This window comes from Cetorhinus maximus, chromosome 19 (genome assembly GCF_964194155.1).
Source record: "Cetorhinus maximus chromosome 19, sCetMax3.hap1.1, whole genome shotgun sequence".
Classification (NCBI taxonomy): Eukaryota; Metazoa; Chordata; class Chondrichthyes; order Lamniformes; family Cetorhinidae; genus Cetorhinus; species Cetorhinus maximus.
Window position 1 is genome coordinate 75339549 of NC_135897.1, and position 21682 is coordinate 75361230.

The following is a 21682-nucleotide window of genomic DNA, read 5'->3' on the forward strand; positions in this document are numbered from 1 at the left end:
TGCCAGACCTGTCGCGTTTTTCTAGCATTTTCTGCTTTTATTTCAGATTTCCAGCAACCAGAGTATTTTGCTATTACCTGGTACTTACCTGATATATCCAACAATAGATAGCACACACTGCTATGTACTTGGGACTCAGCCCAGAGATCAGAGTGCACTTTTGCCCAACAGCAACCATGGTCGCTAAAACTGTACATACTGGCCTCCAGCTATCTTGTCGTCAACCTCCACAAGATTGCCAGTAAAGCTGCGGGGTGACTATTCCAGAGATTGGCACATAATTGCCTTGAGCCCTTACCTTTAGTTAGGTGGTAATGGTTGAAACCAGAACAATACTTTTAAATAAAGTATTGCTGGACTAGTAATCCAGAGGCCCAGGGTAATGCTCTGGGGACCCGGGTTCGAATCCTGCCATGGCAGATGGTGGAATTTGAGTTCAATAAAAATCTGGAATTAAAAGTCTAATGATGACTATGAAACCATTGTCAATTGGTGTGAAAACCCATCTGGTTCATTAATGTCCTTTAAGGAAGGAAATCTGCTGTCCTTACCCTGATCTGGCCTACATGTAACTCCAGACTCACAGCAACGTGGTTGACTCTTAAATGCCCCCTGACCAAGGGCAATTTGAGATAGGCAATAAATGCTGACCTAGCCAGCGACATGCACATCTCATGAACGAATAAAAAAAGAATAAGTTCTCTTCTACAGTGGCATGGCTGCTGGCTTCAGGTGCAAGCAAGTTTGTGAGATAGCAGTTTGCTTGCAGAACTGTTGACAGCAGTACTTGCCTACTGCCATCAAAATTCAAGAGTTATAATTTTCTTGTTGCAAGTAACCAAAAAAGTAAATAATGGAGTACGGTAATCAAGGTGCCATTGGATTAAGTTTAAAACAAAACAGTGAGACCATTTTGTTAAAACTGCTTTATACGTTATAAAACAAACCTTTCTGCATTGTACAAATTATATATTAAAAAGTGAAGCAATTATCAGAAAACCTGACAATGTACATACCTTATTCACCTCAACATTATCACCTTCCTTTAGCTTAATAGGATCAATCTCACAGGTTTTGCAGGAGTCACAAATCTAAACAAACAAAAGTCCCAATTATCAGATAATAAATACTCAAAGAGATATACTAATCAAAGTAGTGAAGTATGCCTCTTATAAAACTTGCAGGCTCAAACTGGGGATCTTTCACAAGGATCAGTTTTGAAGAAAGCAATTATATTTGCTGCCAGTGGTGTTATAGTGCTCTTAGCTTCTCTGGATGCAGAAAGGATCTCTTTAGCTACTTAGGAAGCAGGGTCATGTTACTCTAGTGGAGGGGCATTATATGTGCTCCATATACCAGGGTTTCTAAAAGCTGCATTTACAGATAACTGTTTGCTATAACTGACCACCCCTCAGTCAAATGATACAATGCTTCATCATATCAGCATTGTACAACAGAAATGTGGTGCACCAGAAACATGAATAAGTGGAAAGGGAGTTTTGTGGAAGACAGAGTTTGATCATTTGAAATAGATATTTTGATATAAAGTAGTAAACAAAAATTACCATCTTATCAATACTGCTGACAGGTGACTAAGGATGGGAAAGATGGTGATGCCTCAGAAAAAACATCTCGTTTGGCAAACAATTGAGCACAGATTAACCCATGCCACAAAATATGACTGCATAGTAAACAGAAGTGTGCAGTTAGCAAATGCTTCTCGCCCAGCATCAAATCATATAATACTTGGAGATATGTGCACAAAAAAGATTCTGCAGCAACATTCAACTATAGAGCTAGTGACTCTAAACTAGATTACAGGAATGTTACTGAACTGTTCGAAAACAAACACCTGCGTATTTTCTTACAGAAAGAGAATGAGAGTCAGAGTTGGCAATGAGACATGTGTAATAAGAACACAAGAAATAGGAGGAGTAGGCTATTCAGCCCCTCAAGCCTGCTCACCATTCAATAAGATCGTGGCTGATCTGCCCCAGTCCTCAACTCCTCTTTTGTGCCAGCTCCTCTCAGCCCTCAACTCCGATATTTCAAAAACCTATCTACCTCCTCTAAATACTTTGTGATCTAGCCTCCACAACTCTGAGGTAGAGAATTCCAGATGTTCACTGCTCTCAGAGTAGAAATAGGGGGGGAAAAGGAGATGCAGAAAGAGTGGAAAACAGAGATAGTAGAGGAGGTAAAATTAGTGTGACAGACAACTTACATTTATATAACATCTTTAATATTGTAAACCATTCTAAGGCCCTTCAAAGGCGCTTTATTGGATAACATTTGTTACCAAGCCACTGAGGTTTTAGGACCAGCAACCAAAGGTTTAATCAAAGATGTAGATTTTATGGGCTGTCCTAAAAGGCGAGTGTGAGGCAGGGAAGTTTCAGGAGGGAATTCCAGAGCTTAGGGCCATCAATGCTGGGGTGACGGAAATCAGGAATGCACAGGAGACCAGGATTGGATGAATGCATAGGTCTTGGGAGAGCTGCAGGCGTGGAGGAGGTTACAAAGATCGGAAGGGATTTAACAATGGAGACAACTGAACATCTGGATGAGAATTTTAAATTTGAGGTGTTGCCAGTAGCAAGGTATTGATGATAAGAGCCAAATAAATTGCAAGCAGTCAGATTCAGCCTCAACAGGTGGCCAGGGACATGGAGGCAGTAAGTGACCAATGAGTTTGTATTGGAGGCCAAAGACAATGGATTGGGTACTACCAAGGAAATTTCTGCTCTTGCAATACTGGATATCAGAGGCATCATTACAAATCAGGCAATGAAAGGGATGAGAGGGGTGATGGCCATGTAGAGATGGTTATTGTTAGTATACAAGTGAAATCTGGTGATGTTTTCAGATGATGTCACCAAGGGGCAGCATGTGGATGAAGAAGGAACCAAAGATAAATCATGGGGTATCAGTTACAAGAGTGAAAAGTCACTTCTTTTCTTGAGCAACTGCACAGATCAACAATTAATGAGTATGTTTCCTTCCATTTGCTGATCATGGAAAAGTTGGCACGAGTATAAACTAGGAAATCTATTAATATAAAGTAGGAAATATATTAATATAAAGCAGTATCTCACTTCATCTAAAATGGGCTTCAGAGTCACTTTCAGATAATGTTTTCCAACCAGTTTCATTGTTTCATCAATACATCGAGTGGCCAGAGAATTTCCCCTGAAGATAGTGTTGGCTTCCCTACAAAAACAAAGAATCAGGTTACATCAGACATCTCATACTTGTTTTGAAAACTGCTCAGAACTGAAACGTTGCCATCTAGCAGCAAACAGTGCACGCCAAATCTAACAGTCATTCCAGTGCAAACAGCCTTAAAACTGAGCTTTCTTGTATCATCTGACGGTCCCTGTCTGCCACAGGTGTCAGTGCTTGTATCTACATGGCAGGCATGCCCTGCACCAAATCTCAAAAGTTCATCTTTGCCAATGGCATAGCGCTGTTGAAGCAGGATGTTCACTAGTGGCTTGGGCTATTGGAATGCTTCTTCAGATATTAGCACCTCTTCCCCAATCTAGGGAAGACAGTTGTGTTGGTGTTGCATCTGAACAAAACACCGCCAGGGAAGAATTCTATGCTTCCTTCTGCGGATGAGGGCTTACCCAAAGTACGTGGATGTCACCCTGGGCAGGACTCCCCCCTTATCAGCCCCATTTCATCAACCGTGGTGGAAAAAGTAAAAGTCAGGATTTTCCTGATCATGGGGGAACACAGCCAGAATATGTCAATCTGCCCCTAGCTGCCAAATACTAGCTGCTTCATGGTCCTTCAGCTTTCAAACAAAAGATCCTGAACATGCAGCAAAATGCCACCATGAAAACAGTGTAAGGAATGTTTAAGTTCAGTCCAACTTAGTGGCTCCCTGTGCGATCTCACATTGCTCCACCAGCCATTCCCTGCGAAACCACCATGCTCCATGTGAAGGAAAAAGTCATGAGAACATCAACCATCCCATTCACCAAGACCTGAAAAATCCACCAAGTGCATAAAATCACACTGGTCATTCTGGGAAACAGCAGCTAATATCCATGTAGCTGAAATGCATCCCATCAATCTGCCCACTAAGATCTGTTGCAAGTGGCATCTCATTTCTCCACTTGGCATCTTAAGAGGCCATCGAATGAAAAGCCATCCCAGACATCCCATTATAAGCTTTTCCTATCATACGAAAGCAGTAATGTATCAGCAGCCACATTATTACTGCAGGATTAAAATAATTTTTTTTTAAAAGACAATTAAAATAACATAACTGATACAAGCATTTCAACTCATCATGAATGCTCAGAGGTGTCTTACAACAATATAATTTCTGATGAAAGGTCATCTCCACCTGCAACATTAACTGTTTCTCTCCATAGATGCCTGACATGCTGAGTACTTCCAGCACTCTGTTTTTATTTCGATTTCCAGCATCTGCAGAATTTTGCTTTTGTATTAAATCATTTACTTGATGCATCATGAATTGTGGGCTACCTCAACCAAGATCTTGGTAGTTATAAATTCACAGGATAAAAGATGCCTACATGCTTCACATTTGGCAATCTTTAGGAAGGCTGAAAGAATTGCTAAAGGAAATTCAAATACCATATTGGTTGAGTGGGTGCTGTTCTTATGAAGATACAATTGAAGTACATTGTTTAGACAGAGTAAAAAAGAGCTTTAGTCAGTATCAAGTATTCCCAGGTCAGTCATAGCAGTTGTCAGATAAAATGTTGGAAATGTGGTCCATCACTTAGCTCCATCCATTCCTCAAATACATTTTTAAAATATAAAGTTCTTTATCAGAGTCAAAGTTAAAAATGCCTCTTGCTCCTCCTAGGAGATGGTATTCAATTGAGACCAATCATTACAGCAACTGACAGGCTTACTGTGTCTGCTGGAGGTCTAACTCAGCTATGGCACGAAGGAAAGGAATCAGCTTCTTGTGATGCAATAGCAGGCGCACAAGTGGCAATACGGCTTCTTGCTTTTCACGACACACCTCACCCAGAATATGGACTGCTGAGGCAGATATAGGCTTGAGTGAAAGAGAAAAAAAAGAGGTAGGATAAGCAACACCGCAAAGTAATCCCAGACTGATTTATTGCAGTCACTTTAATCATTTACATTTGCTCTTGTCTCCACACAAATAGTTCTTAAAAATGTGTAGGTCGTCTCATATCTCTTTAATAGAATACAGATTACAAACCCACACCTCTCCACGCCATCAGTATGTCAAGAACACCATATTTACTTGACAGATTGTCCTACAAACTGATGTAATGTCATTATAGATTATGTATGATAATGCCAAAAGCCAAACCAGGATAATCCTGGAAATGTCTGTGGGAACCAAACTAAATTTCAGCAAAAGGTATGATCAATATAAGTGTCAACATAATTCAGTCTGTGCCAGCTCAAGATAATCAGATGCATCTCAAAATCTATGTCTTGAAGACTCATTCTGAAATAACATTGGCCTGAACGCAGACCAATATATCTTTACCCGATATATAACGAAACACAGTTTTTAGCTCCACATTTAAAGACATTGGGAAAACATGAACATTTTTAAGGGTCTACAGAAGTTAGATATTTTTATGTAATAATGGATAAAGAAATAACCTTACGCTATTTGTATATGTGTGCACAATAAACATTCAGCGGTAACTACATCAAGATGCTATTCATATCTCATTTATCCTTTCAACAATACTACTGTTCATACACAAGGGTATATAATTTCTCTAATCACTATGTAAAGAAAATGCTAGTAAAAATCAAGGGACTGATGTATTCTGGCAGCGAAAATGGGATTTGACACTTTTCTCGTTCAAGTTAAGGTATATGCACTTAGAGCAGCAATTATATAGAAAAGTACAATAATGTCTGCTTTGAAAAGGCAAAAAGATTGACAATGTTTGAGACTTTACACAATACAGCAAGTCCTCACTTAACATTGTTCCACTTTAACTTTGCTAATAAAGTAGTGCCAGTATATCCCTTTAGCGTGCTCAGTTTCACTTTAATGTTGTTGGCCACAGGCTTCCTCTTCGTGTGGCCTGTCTGCTCTCAACGTTTCCCCCAGCGCTTCCACACTCACCTCAGTCCCTTTCCCTTGGCTCTTGGAGTTGCTTCCTGCCCGGATTCCCAGGCCTCCCCTTTTGGTCCCTGCTTCCCAGCCTTGCCTCCCACCCTTGCTCCCTGGCATCCCTTTCTGGGCCTTGCCACCTGTCCTTGCACCCCACCCTCTGTTCGTACCTTAGGCCCAGGGGTGTTGTTGTTGTTCTTGCTGCTGGCTCCGCTCCTGTCTTCACTGCTGGTTTCCTGGGCTCCATCTAGGGATAGCAGGTGGTCAGTGTAGGTAGATCTGGGACTTCAGCTGATAACTACACCAACCAACTTCTGCCACTAGATGGAGACTGGTCAATCAAAGTAAGGTGGATGTATCTTTTTATTGGAGACTGTACAACAGTCTCTTTTATTTGTGATGCATTTATTTTGCAAGTTATTTCAGCTAGGAATGCACAATGCTGCACATGCATGGTACAATATTTCACACTGCACATTGATTCCTATGGGAACTTATGATTCACTTAAAGTCGTTTCACTTAAAAGTCACTATTTTCAGGAATGCAACCACAACTTGAAGTGAGGACTTACTGTATTATGACCATCTAAGTTTACTAGCAGATAGTTTTTAAAACAAGGCCAGCTGTAGCCAGTGCAATTTTTCTTTGCAAATACCAAACACAATGGACTAAGAGACCACTGTTGTGCTTAATGTAGATATATTTTCTAATACCGCACAAATTAAGGCTGCTAGTGCTAATTCCTTTTGAAGTGTCTTGAAATTGAAGGAGAATTGTTGTAGTGAAGTTCACTCAGTAGTGGAGGTTCCAAGGGCGTGTTCTTCAACATTGGGGAACAGAAGTAATTGTCCAATTCAACATAAAAGGGAATTAAGAGCTTGAACTTGTCTAGCACCTTTCGGGCAGGTCAAGAAGGTATTAGAATAGTTGCAGTAACAGTGATATCCTAATGATGCACAAACTCACCAAGTTTTAGTTACAAAGGCAACAATGTTTCTGACTCAGGAGACCTCTCATCAAAATAAGGAGCCAGAACTACTTTATTACGTTGGAATACTTGCATTCTGTTAAACTGCAGGGCATTTTACAAGCAAAAAGAAACAAGCTGCAGAGGCTTTATCAGCAAATAATTACCTTGACATCTGATGACTTTAGCAGCAGGTCATTAAGAGAACTGTAGTACTGAGAGGGAAGCACATAATCTTCATTGTAGAATATAGACAACCGAAGAGAGCCCAAGTCTTCTGATTTTGCAGACTTGTTTCCATTGTCCTTCGGTTGTAGTAAGTACCTGTTTAATGACAATGTGCATACTGGTTTGAACGCTTCCAAATAAAAAAAAAACTGAGTACTCCAGAGACAACTAATGATATAATTGGCTATTAACAATGATTTGATCCCATCAATCTTGGGACATACTAACATGATATTGCAATTTTAGTGATGCTAAGTTTACATGATGTATATGCAATTGGTGCTGTGCATTACTAATCAGTAACAGTGCATGGTTTGAGGGTAAGGCTGTGGATGACAAGGTCATGTTCAGCAAAATGTAGCATGATTAATGCTATGCAAAATCTACACTATGTTGCTTAGCTCCATATTCATGCATTTCTCCCTGGAAGAATGCTTTGCAAAAAAACACAAACTAACAAACGTATAAAAGAAATCCGTTTCAGCGCACCAGGTATAACAGCACTATTCACTTCAGTTCTAGAAGCAGTTAGACAAGGTTGTCATCGCTTCGCATCAGGCTTGATTTCTACATCTCCCAAGTATAATGGTGCTAACTACAAAACAACAATGATTCACGCCAAAAACTTTGCCTTGCCAGGTCTTGTAATAACTCAGGAAAATTGATTTTCTCTGCCTGTTTGAAATCAATACACAAACGAGGAGCAAGAGATGATCTTACTGTTTGCAAAACTGAAAGGGGTCCTAGTTCTCATTCACATTTAGCTTTCAAAAAAAACTTTGCACGATTCAACTGTAGGATTATTGAAGTCTTTGAAAAACTGCCCCTCTTAACTGATAATATAAACAATAAGCAATGCATTAACATTTAATTAATTGAAAACACTTCACAGTGTGGAAAGTCTTTGATTCCTGATTGGCTAAGAGGGAGAGAAGGAGAATAACTAGGGCACACAATGATAGAGGCTTTTTAAATGGAAAAGCTTGAAGGGAAAACTGTAAAAGCTTTCACTGAGAAGTGGTTAGTTGATTAATACACTGATGTGGGCAAATGTGGCCTGTTCTTTATTTTGTATTAGTATGCAATGATAAATTGCACAGACTGATTCTGATCCTTTCTGTAAAACAAAGCAATTCACATCTGGCTCATCACATTGTGCATCTTCCTCTTCTGCCTTTGTAGAAACTGAAGCAGCACATGTGCATAAGGCACAAATATCCGGTTTAATGTACAAGAGGATTGCATTACATTGCTGGATCACAATCCTATATGACCATATAGGATAGTGCAAGTCAACTAACATAAAAGATGCTCAAAGCTGATAGAACCACTGGATACCAAAATGCCCAAAAAACATACACCCAAATTGGCATCGTGTGCTGTCCCAACCAGTTTGAATTTATGGCAATGAAACATTGCCATAAATTTTGAAATATTCACCTGGTGCAGCTGCTTTGGAGTGGCACTGACTGCATCCATGTAGATTGTGCTTAGTAGACTGTCCCATTCTCTCAGAGTAGGATAGTATTTGGGGGTTCGGGAGCAGGAAGATGGGATCAAAATACAGATGAAAAACCAATACTCTATTAAGTTTTTTTTGTCGGACTAAAGTAATTTTTGCATTATGCTTGTGGTTTATTGCAGTAGCTGTCGCTCAGACATTATAGTCTTTCCTCTATCAAAGGAGGAATTCATAGCAACATTCCAGCTCACTATTTGATATGGCCTTGTTACAACAGCAGCTAGATTACCACAGAAACATTAGGTTGTGTATGATAGGAAACACAGTCATCTTGACCCAGTTTCTCACTTCAAGTAAAGGATGCCAGAGAGACAATACAGTTACAACATGCAAATCAAGTGTCAGTTTACAGTTTCTTCCTGTTGAGTTGCCATACACTGGACCACATACACCAAATAAGGCAAGCAACCTCCTGCAGTTTTCAAGCAAAAATGTTATTTCAACTATTTTCTTATTCGATACTCAATTTTAAACAATAGTTCATACATATTAAATGACTCCAACACAAGCCACCTGTCATTACATTGCTGCAACAGTATACGCGGAAGTTGACAGGTCAAGAAAACAATATTTTATGAAAAATGTGAAAATGACTTAAAAGTAGGGTGAAATGCACCAAACATTTTCTTGAATTAGCATAGAATGAAAATCGAGTATTGTGTGAACAACTGTTTCAGAGAAATTTGCTCCATTGTGGAAGAAATATAGCTCAACTCTGTCTGGAGCACATTGCATCAAGGGAGCCCAATCAAATAGACACTTTGAAATGCTTCCATGCAAGGAGTGCTATGCAAAGGCAATTAAGTTGCAGAACCAAAAGTGAAGGTACTTGTAATGATAAGGTGGACAGAGGTCCAAGTTCGACATTAATGATGTCACTTTTCACTAGGCGAGAGAGATAAATATAAAAATGTTAGGGTTCTACATTTACAGACTAGAAACATGAAGATAATCTGTTTGTCCATTTTTCTGGGTAAGTGGTAAGCGAGGAAGCAGAGAAGAAAATCAAGGGGGCAGCAATTTAAAGAGTGTTCTGGTAATGAAGACGGAATTATTTCACAGAATTTTTTTTTTTTACAGTGCAGAAGGAAGCCTTTCGGCCCATCGAGTCTGCACAGGCGTGTCATCAGTTCTCCCTCATTCTAATGTTATGCTTTCCATTATTGATCAAGGAACAAAGCATAGTCTTTTCATTACATTATCCAATCACATCTCAGTTCTTCCACTGTAAATCCCTTGATCAAAATACTTATTCCGGCCACCAACGTTGCTGACAATTGTGGAGAAGTTTAATGGTAGTCCAGTCAACCCTGCCTAAAGACCTGTTCTTACGATTCTAATGTTTTCATTAAGATCACAGGAATGCAATTTAGCAAGAATTTAAAAATAAAAACCATGTTATTGCAACCAAGGTCTTGTATCTTGAAAAACGTCACCTGTCAAAACAATTTCATAGACCTGCCATTACAGGTGCCATTTTTTGTAGAAATATGGGACAACCCTTTAACTGTGTAGGGAATGAAATCCTAACTACCTTAAGGACATCTAGAGTTTTCATGTCAACACTTACCATGCCCGATGGCAGTTGTCATTCCGTAAAATTTTCACAGGAACCTTAATCTCACCAAGGAAAATATCTTGCACAAGGTTTTCACTGTTCCACAGATCAACTCTGAAGAAAAAAAAATTCAGTCAACTTCATGATAAGGAAGGATTTTCATCTGGATCACAGCTTTTAAACTGAAAAAAGCTGCTAACGTATAGAAAATTTAATTTTTGTGAAATATACTGAATTATCTTAAAGGAGAATTTTCTTAAATAAAACTAGAAAATCATGGCCACATGCTGCAATATCAGAAATACAAGTTCAAGCACAAGGATTCTCCACAAATAAGAATGATGTACAATTACAGGAAATTGGGAATTGTAAGCATAAAGAATATTTTGTGAACCCAAGGCTGCCAGAATAATTTTGCAGACATTTCATTTGCTAATTTAAATTAATTGCAAAAGAAAATTTATTTAACAACTCAACTTTTCCCAATGACAGTAATTTTGTGATAATACATACTTCAAAGTCAATGAGCCAAACTCTAATGTTGTGCAAAGGATTGGTGCCAGTACAACTCTACTTCTGATGTGAAAATAATGAGTAGAGTAAAACCTGGAACAATTCAGTAACATCTAATCCACTGAAAATATTTTAGGATATAATTTATGTATTTATTTCTTTGGCAGCTCATTTCAATGCAATTATACAAACTTGAGGTTTAAGTGTGTTCAAGTGAGAAGTACAATAGAACACAGGAGTGAGATGCCCAGAGCAACAAAGCCAAGAAGCGCTCACCCCATCTCAGTTAGTTACACACCACTTTGGCTTTACCATGTGGAAATACATGTCCCAGCTTGCTTTTTCCCCAATACAAAAAAATGACCTGTTTGGGAAGCAACGCACTGAACAAGCTTCAGCAGCACAAACAAGCTTCTACAGTGTGAACAGTCCAATGTAAGTTAAAATAGATCAAGTGGAATTGCCTGCAATAAATGTCATTGCAGAAACAGGAGTACTGCCTGAGCAATCAGGATTGAGTGGCCTGTGGTAAACCTGAGATTTTTCCACTGGCCAGAGCTTGATACAATGAGGTCTTAATGTGCACCCCTCTGTCTCATGGTAATGGTAAAGAAAAGCAGTGTTGGAAATCAGAACAGAAAATTCTGCAATTACACACCGCACTTTGATAGGAGAGAAACAAAGAACACAAAGCTCTGGTGAAGGGTTACATGTAAAATGTTGATCTTTTCTCTTTCCAAATGATGACAGACCTGTAGTATTTCCTGTTTGCATTTCATTCCTTTTTCACATTCCATTCTTATACATTCTGCAACAACTCTAAATTGCACGCAGACAATTGTTTACATCATACAACATCAGATAACCGTCAGAATTTAATAAACGTCTTACTAGATCTACTTACAAGGCTGATATTTTAGCTCAGGCCAATAATTAAGTCAAGTGACGACATTAATGAAGCCTGTTAAAGGTAACAAAATCTGAAAAATGTACAAACAAGGAGAACATTAAGACTCAATTTACTACTCTCCTTCAGTAGAACCAATTATAACGGCTATGATGGCCTTGACAGTTTTCAATAAATTTGCCACATCATATTTGCTGCATTACATGAAATAAGTTCAAGTTCCATTCAGTAAATTTAGTTATTTTTGGATAAACTATTCAGAACTCAGCAGCAGGAATCTTCATTCATTCTAAGAATTCAAGTAAACATTTTAATTTGTCATTATTTATTGAACATGAAAGCTAAACTATCCAAACAAATCAAGTTGTTACTGGATATAGCTAAGTAAAACAGTAAAGCATTTCACTTAAGGAAGCACTTCTCAGAAAAATAAACTTTTTCCGGAGTCAACAACTTCGGGAAGGCTATAACCTCAACGGTGTTGTAAGCAAACATTCCTTGGTATGACATTGAGCCATATGGAGCTGTAATAGCCTTGCTTCAGCTTATGCTTATTGCTGAAAAGAGAGACATGTCCAAGGTTTTCATCTTGCACCCATCAGGACACTCACAGAAATACCAATATAAAGGGGGAAACCTGGAAGGGCAAGGTATCTCAAAAAATCTGAACAACAGGTGAAGCTAGCTGTTTCACGCTGCTGCTATGCAATAGCAACACAAGTGATATTCGCCACTAACAGGATGCTGCCATCAAGCCAAAAAGACATTCTGCCTATCACACAAATGAGTAATTTCTGTGCTTGTGTAATGCTCGTTATGAAGGCCAAACATCCCAAAGACTGGCAGATCCTATCAAACAGCATGTCCTAGCTGCAGTTCACAACAGGCAGGGTACAGACCATACCCAACCAGCTCATGCTCACAAAACTCAAAACACAGTGTCCAACATTAAATGTGATTCTGCGATTGGACAACGTTTGCTAAACAATCCTCAGTGTGCTAAGAATTATGCTGACAACCAATTTAAGATTGCCAGTCGGACTCGCAATGTGGCGCATTTGCGTGTACTGGAAGCTACATATATTAATACACAGGGCCCTGTTCTGAAGACAGAAAGAACAAGTACATACATTGTGCCTGTTTCAGCTAAATAAAATAAGTGACAGTCATTCGCTGTCTCATTCCTCAGGGCAATGCCTTCACCAATCCGGGTCAAGCTGCCTGGTTTAAATTTCAAACAATGCTTGGCAGTTAACTGTCAGTCACCATCAGTGGTGCATTCTCCATTGCAGCAACACTTGCCTACCAATCAGCACTCTCTTCACAGAGTACAATTGTTGTTTTCCCTCTTATATTGGTATTCCTGCAAGTGTCCTGCTGATTGCAAGACGAAAAGCTTAGACATGTCTCTCTTTTCAGCAATACTCAAGTTCTGTACTACCAAATGACTGTGTTGTGTTTCTTAATCCCAGCTAAAAAAGCAGCAGGGCCGTGTAGTATGCTTTACAGTGGGACGGGGGGGGGGATCCAGTGGTCATGGTCCATGTAGGTACCAACGACAAGGTAGAACTCGGAAAGAGGTTCTGCTGAGGGGGTATGAGCAGCTAAGGGCTGAATTAAAAATAAGAACTTCAAAGGTAATAATCTCTGGACTACTACCTGAGCCACAAGCTAATTGATGCAGGGTAAATCAGGTTAGAGTGTTAAATGCATGGCTCCAAGATTAGTGTGGGAGAAATGGGTTTCGATTCACGGGGTAGTGACACCAGTACTGGGCAAAATGGGAGCTGTGCCACTGGGATGGTCTTCACCTGAACATACGAGATAAAAGAAGTAGGCCATTTTGCACCTCTAGCCTGCTCCGCCATTCAATAAGATCATGCCTGATCCTATCTACCCCCTATAACCTTTGATTCCTTTGCCTAACAAGAATCTATCTACCTCTGCCTTACAAATATTCAACGGCCCCACCTCCACCACCTTCTGAGGCGGAGTGTTCCAAGGTCACACAACCCTCAAAAAATTCTCATCTGTCCAAAAAGGGTGGCCCCTAATTTTAAAACAGTGCCTCCCAGTTCAGGACTCACCCACAAGAGGAAACGTCCTTTCCACATCCACCTTGTCAAGACCATTCAGGATCTTGTATACTTCAATCAAGTTACCCTCACTCTTTAAATTCTAGTAGAAAAAAGCCCAGTCTGTCCAATCTTTCCTCATAAGACAACTCACTCATTCCAGGTATCAATCTAGTAAACTTCCTCTGAACAGCCTCCAATGCATTTACACCCTTTCTTAAATAAGGAGACCAAATTGCACACAATATTTGAGATATGGTCTCACCAATGCCCTGTATAACTGAAGTATAACATCCTTACTTATGTTCAATCCCTCTCGTTATAAAGGATAGCGTTCCATTAGCCTTCTTAATTACTTGCTGTACCTGCATTCTAACTTTTGTAACAAGAACACCTAGATCCCTCTACACCTCGGAATCCTGCAGTCATTCTCCATTTAAGTAATATTCTGCTTTTTCATTCTTCCTGCCAAAGTAAACAACTTCACATTTTCCCACATTATACTCCATCTACCAGATTTTTGCCCACCCACTCACCCATCTATATCCGTCTGCAAACTCCTTATGTCTCTTCACAACCTACTTTCCTACTTATCTTTGTTTCAGCTGCAAATTTAGTTACCATGCCTTTGCTCCCCTCATCTAAATCATTGATATAAATTGTAAAAAGTTGAGGCCCAGGCATAGACCTATGCGGGGCTCCACACATCACATCCTGCCAATCAGACAAAGACCCATTTATGCATACTCTTTGTTTTCTGTCAGTCAGCCAATCTTCTGTTCATGCCAATATGTTACCCCCTGAACCATGAGCTTTTATTTTCCGCAATAACCTTTGATGTGGGACCTTATCAAATGCCTTCTGGAAATCCAAGTACACACGTCTGCAGGCTCCCCTTTTATCTACGGTGCAAGTTACTCCTTCAAAGAACTCCAATAAATTGGTTAAACATGATTTCCTTTTCACAAAACCATGTTGACCCTTCTCGATTACCTTGAGTTTTTCTAAGTGCCCAGCTATAACCACCTTAATCATCAATTATTATATCTTCCTCACGACAGGTGTCAAGCTAATGGGCCTATAGTTTGCTGTTTTCTGCCTTCCTCCCTTCTTGAATAGAGGGGTTATATTTGCTACTTTCCTGTCCGATGGAACCTTTCCAAAATCTAGCGAATTTTGGAAAATTAACGCCAACACATCTATGACCTCATTAGCCCCTCTTTTAAGAGCCTAGGATGAAGTCCGTCATGACCCGGAGACTTGTCAGCGGGCAGCTCCATCAATTTGCTCAACATAGCTTCCCTAGTGATTGTGATTTCACCATGTTCCTCTCTCCCTTCCACTTCCTGATTTACAGCTTGGAATGTTATTTGTATCTTTTGCAGTGAAGACAGAAGCAAAATATTTGTTCATTTCATCCGCCATTTCCTTATTATCTACTGTTAACTCCCCATTGTCATTCTCTAGAGGACCAACACTCACTATACTTGCTCTTTTTCTTGTTAAATATCTATAGAAACTCTTGTTATCTGTTTTAACATTTCTAGCTAACTTCCTCTCATACTCGAATTTCTTTCTCCTGATTAACCTTTTAGTCATTTTCTGACCAATCATTTAACCTGCCACTCATCTTTGTGCAGCTATGTGCTTTTTCTTTAAGTTTGATGCTTTCCTTAACTTCTTTAGTTAACCACGGATGGTGGGTTCTCCCCTTGGAATTTTTCTTTATAGTAGGCATATATAAATTCTGTGCATTTCGATCCCAGCACAATTCAGATTTAGGCTGTCCCAATGGTACAGCCCCCACTTTCCCCAGTACTGATGCCAGTGCCTCACGAACCGGAACTCACTTCTCCCACACCAGTCTTTGAGCCACGCATTCATTTCCCTAATCTTATTTGCCCTATACCAATTTGCACGTGGTTCAGGTGGTAATCCAGAGATTATTGCTTCTTAATTCGGTGCCAAGTTCTTCATACTGACTACGCAAAACCTCTTTCCTCGCCCTGCCTATGTTGTTGGTACCTACATGTACCACGACAACTGGATCCTACCCCTCCCACTTTAAGTTCCTCTCCAGTCCTGAGCAAATGCCCTGAACCATGGCACTGGGCAGGCAACACAGCCGTCTGGACTCTCACTCTTTGCTACAGAGAACAGTGTTAATCCCCCTCACTATACTGTCTTCTACATTCCTTTTTGCACCCCGCCCCTTCTGCAACCACTTGAATGGCTTCTTGTACCATGGTCAGTTTGCTCATCCACCCAGACCTCACTTTCGCCCACACAGGTAGCAAGCACCTTGTACCTGTGTGACAGTTGTAAAATTTGAAGCCTCTCCACAACTGTCTGCTTGGTCCCTTTACCTGCCTCACCCACGGTCACATCCTCCTGACTCTCAAGAGACAGAATGAAGTGCCCATGTATTTCTACCCCTCCCTTATGTTGCATAGTATCTGCAGTTCGACTTCCAGATCAATAATCCTGATCCGGAATTACTCTAGCTGCTTACATTTTCTGCAGATGTGTTTGCCCTGGATCGCCTGTCCTGCCATTGTTTTTTTATGTTATTTCGTTCATTTAATTACTTTCTTAATTAATTAGAATAATTCCTAGATGTACAATTTACTATGCTTATTAAAAGCTAGCACCACTACAACTAAAAATTATACATTATTTAATTACACAGTTGTGTTTTAGGTAAAAGCAAAATACTGAGGATGCTGGAAATCTAGAACAAAAACAAAAATACCTGGAAAAACTCAGCAGGTCTGACAGCATCTGCGGAGGTGAAGGAACTAACAGAATGGGATGGAGTCCTTACAGGAAGAGGGGTGTGAGGAGCTGTAGTCGAGGTAGCTGTGGGAGTCGGTAGGCTTGTAATTGTGTTTTAGGCATTTGTTTTAATTACTTTACTTTTTTAAAAGTTTGTCTTTTTTATTTATTTTGTTTAATAAATCCTATTACTCCCAATAAGCTTTACTATTGCTGTTACAAAAACCTTATTATGGAGAAACCCTTAGTTACCAATAAATTGTACCAGTATTTAAAAGATAAATGGGCAAAGCAAGTAAATTACTCACCAATCACTTACCTAGTTCCCTATGATGTTGCACTTGATTTTCTCAAATTCTGGTCGGTCCATTGAGACCCATAACCAGCACCAACAGCTACCTCTTATCATTCGGCTCCTCTCTCGCTCCATCTCGTGCTCTTACCTCCTGGTTCCCCTCTTGGTCTCGCTCCTTCCCGCGCTTTTCTACCTCTCCGCTCCTCTGTCGCTCCTTCTCATGTTCTTTTATCTTCCAACCTCACTCCTTCTCGCGCTCTTTTATGCCCCAGCTCCTCTCTTACTCCTCCTCGCGCTTTTATCTTCTGGCTCCTCTCTTGGTCTCATTCCTTCTCACACTCTTATCTCTCGGCTCTCCTCTCACTCCTTCTTGTGCTCTTATCGCCCGGCTCCTCTCTTGCTCCTTCTCGCACTCTTGTGCTGAGACGAATGTTCTGGTAAGTTGCATAACTAGGGCAGTAGACAGGGCTTTAAACTAAATAGTGGGGGCAAGCGATCAAGTTTGGGAAGATGTGATATATTAAGTAGAGAAAACAAGGAAAAACAACAGCAAGGTAGGAATAAGGGAAAATGATGATCAGAGCATGGCAGGAAGGGCCAGAGTGTACAAACCTAACAGTGTACCAGAAATAAGGCTAGAGGTTACAAAAAATAAAAACAGAAAGACAGAACTGAAGGTTCTTTACGTAGCATTCGTAACAAAATAGATGAATTGACAGCACAAATAGAAATAATTACGTATGATCTGGTAGCCATTACAGAAACATGGCTGCAGATGACAAAGACTGGGATCCGAATATTCAAGCGTACATGACATTTAGGAAGGACAGAAAACTAGGAAAAAGTGGCAGGGTAGCTCACTTAAGGATGACATTGGTACAATAAAGATGACCTTAGTTCTGGAGATCAAGATGTAGCATCAGCTTGGGTAGAGTTGAGAAATAGTAACGGTAAGAAGTCACTTGTGGGAGTGGTTTATAACCCCCCCAACAAATGGTGGATGAATTGAACAGATTTTGCATCTGTCTTCACTGTAGAGGATACAAATAACATCCCAGAAATAATTGTGAATCAGGAGGTGAAAGGGAGGGAGGAACTTAAAACAATAACAATCACCAGGAAAAATTATTAAAACTAAAAGCTGCAAGTCCCCAGGTCCTGATGGAGGTCATCCTAGGCTCTTAAAAGGAGTGGCTGCTGAGATGGAAGATGCATTGGTTTTAATTTTCCAAAAATCCTTAGGTTCTGGAAAGATCCCAACAAATTGGAAAATAGTGAATGTGACTCCTCTATTCAAGAAAGGAAGATGACAGGCCAGTTAGCTTTCCATCTGTCACAGGGAAATTGCTGGAGTCTATTATTAAAGAGGTTATAGAGGGGCATTTAGAAAATCTCAATGCAATCGAGCAGAGTCAACATGGTTTTGTGAAAGGGAAATCACATTTGACTAATTTATTGGAGCTCTTTGAGGGAGTAAATAGCAACATGGATAAAGAGGAAACCTGTGATGCGCTATACTTAGATTTCCAGAAGGCATTTGACAAGGTGGCACATCAAACATTACTTTGTAAAATAAGAGCTCATAGTGTAGGGAGTAACATATCAGCATGGATAAAGGATTGGTTAGCTAACAGGAAGCAGAGACTAGGGATAAATAGGTCTTTTTCATGTTGGCAAGATGTAACAGGCGGAGTGCCACAGGGATCAGTGCTGGGGCCTCAGCTACAGTTTATATCAATGGCTTGGAAGAAGGGGCCAAATGTATGGTTGCTAAATTTGCTGATAACACAAAGACAGGTAGGAAAGCAAGTTGTGAAGATGATATAAAGAGTCTGCAAAGGGGCATAGATAGGTTAAGTGAGTTGGCAAAAATTTGGCAAATGAAGTATAGTGTGGGAAAATGTGAACTTGTCCATTTTGGCAGGAAGAATTGAAAAGCAACATATTATTTAAATGGAGAGAGATTCAGCACTGTAAGGTACAGAGGGATCTGGGTGTCCTGACACTTGAATCAGGAAAAGTTAGTATGAAGGTACAGCAAGTGGTTTGGAAAGCAAATGGAATTTTGTCATTTATTGCAAGGGGAATGGAATATAAAAGTAGGCATGTTTTGCTACAATTGTACATGGTCTCCCTATTTAAGAAAGGATATAAACTCATTAGCAGTTCAGAGAAGGGTCACTCGACTGATATATGAAATGGGGGGGTTTATCTTAAGAGGAAAGGTTGGACAAGCTTGGCCTGTATTGATTGGTGTTGAGAAGATTGAGGGGTAAATTGAGCCAAACAAGATCCTGAGGGGACATGGCAGGGCGGATGCTGAAAGGATGTTTCTCCTTGAGGGAGAGGCTAGAACTAGGGGACACAGTTTGAAAATAAGGGGTCTCCCATTCAAGACGGAGATAAAAATTTTTTCTCCTCAGAGGGTCGTGAATCTTTGGAATACTCTTACCCAGAGAGCGGTGGAGGCAAGGTCAATGAATATTTTTAAGGCAGAGGCAGACAGATTCTAGAATAACAAGGGAGTCAAAGTTATCGGGGGTAGGAAGAATGTGGAGTTGAGGCCTCAATCAGTTCAGCCATGACGTTATTGAATGGCAGAGCAGACTCGCGAGATGGGGGGGAAATCACATACATCACCTGGGTGGGGTATTGGAAAGGCCTTATAAAATATACTTCAGGATAGGACAATAGGAACCTTTACACTTTTCCTGGGATGCTGTTTCCGGAAATTAATCTTCGCTTTAAGGCTGCAATTCAAAAGATGAATCTTAAAGGGTTGGACTCAGATGTGCAGTGTGGAGAAGCAGAGTGCAAACATAGGCTCCAGCACTGAGAAATCTACAGAAGCCAGTTTCCTTAATCTGACAGAAGTGCAAAGAGTTGTCCACAACCCGGTTCTGCAGACTCAGCATATTCAATGGTCCAGGATTATGTGCTGAGAGATGCACTAAAGCTTGGGGCAAGTGCTGCAAAGCTTCAGTGGGAAAAAGGCACCATCTAAGGTCCACCTGCCATAGTATACCAAGGGGCTGGAAACTGTGTAAAAATCCTATGGTGGTATGTGTATTGTGAACATCATGTAAGGCACCTCAGAGTACCACATGGCTGTATGGAAAGAACCTTAATTGCATTGTACTTTCGGTAATGTCCAATTTGAACTGTTATGGAATGTAATCTTACAAACTTTTACGAATAAAGTATACTTTTGGAAAATAAATTCATAAATCCACACAGTTTCAATTCCCAAAATCTTTTATGGCGTGCAGCTGATGGAGGGAGAACCAGTGTCACTAACTCATTCCCAACAATACAAAAGGCCTGCTGTATTCTGGAGAACAGATGGGGAAGCATTGAGATTGGGAGTTAAACTAATTAACTGCAGCTATTTTTAAAAAAAAAAAGCGCTGAAATGCTAAGCCAACACAACATGTCAAATAGATATGCGATGAAAGCATAATAATTTTCATAATTTTTTCTGGTTATTGTACAGTAGATTATGGGTGTAAGTATAGGTTCTGTCTGTGAGATTTAATTACATTTGGAGTCAAATAGACTGCAAGCTTAAAAATCATCAAAAGAAGTTGGTGTAGAAATGTGCTTGACTTGCAAATGAATAAAGATGGACGCTGGATTAGCATATAAAACGTGAAGGAAGTTTGCATTTTTAGATAAATGAAGGGATTGTTGAATCTCAAAGAGATCTTAGTTGGTTTACAACTCGCCAGATACGCAAGGCGGAGTGTTTATTTTTCCCCAAAGGTTATTGGCATGTTGGCAACATGAAAGTTTTTATATTATGAGGGCGATACAGTTTCAAAGACATATGGAACAATAGAATTTACATATTTAAAAAAGAGAAACATATATAAAGGAGAATGAAAGGCTATGTGGGGGAGGTCATGTGAGGTCCAACAGGAGTGTGTGAAACAGCCTTCAAGAAACTCCCAGCCACTTTACATAGTAGACCTTTGTACAAGTAATTGAAGTTGGAGACACCCATTTGAATTCCACCGTCAAGTGGGTACTGTATCTATCTTGGACTGTTGCCTTAAAGGGAATGTATAACTGGGAGTCAGGTCAATTAGGAGTTTTAGGATTTGTTATAGTAGTAAGTAATTGTAGTCTCATATATGTGCTTGAAATCTTTTATTTTGTTAATAAATATTTTAATTTAATTTTTTAAAAAATCGCCAAAGATCTTGGTGGACTCATTACTTCGAAATTCAGTGCACACATTTCATAATAAATACAAATTGCAAAACCGTTGTGATAGTGCGACCAAGTTTCCCTTGTGGATTTGGTCCACCTGGCACACGTCATCTGCCACGTCATAACAGATAATGGAAGTCAGATTTATTAGTGAAATTAGTTTCCTTTATCATTTAAATTAGCAAGACCCCAGGCAGTAATTATTCTGACAACAAAAAAGCATTTCTATATCAGTATAATCAAAAGGTTCAACACCTCCTGTGGTCTGAGGCAAAAATTCAAGAGCCAGCCTCACAGTCCTTTGCCTTTCAAAGCTGCATGCTTGTGAATACAGTAGTGGAATAATTGCTGACTCCATTTTGCAAGGAGGTTAAAAGTATCAACGTGCTCTAGAATTAGCAACCTTAGAGAAACTAGAAAACCCAAAGCTGCTTCTTTTACCAAATAGCAAAAGTCATCACCAGCAGCTGCTGTGAATTTTTGTAACAAATGCAGCAGAGCAGAAACACAAAAAAATAACTCAAATAAATGC

At 39.8% G+C, this 21682-nt stretch overlaps 1 protein-coding gene across 1 annotated transcript in view; it reads right to left on the reverse strand.

The window, feature by feature from the left end:
- Positions 1 to 21682, reverse strand: part of rasa2 (RAS p21 protein activator 2) — a 148804-nt gene that overhangs the window by 33717 nt on the left and 93405 nt on the right. Inside the window, exons 9-13 of the mRNA XM_078564162.1 lie at positions 10386 to 10487; positions 7233 to 7389; positions 4896 to 5044; positions 3096 to 3210; positions 1017 to 1091 (exon numbers count right to left, since the gene is read on the reverse strand). Coding sequence (XP_078420288.1) covers positions 1017 to 1091; positions 3096 to 3210; positions 4896 to 5044; positions 7233 to 7389; positions 10386 to 10487 — 598 coding nt within the window. The remainder of the gene's footprint in view (positions 1 to 1016; positions 1092 to 3095; positions 3211 to 4895; positions 5045 to 7232; positions 7390 to 10385; positions 10488 to 21682) is intronic.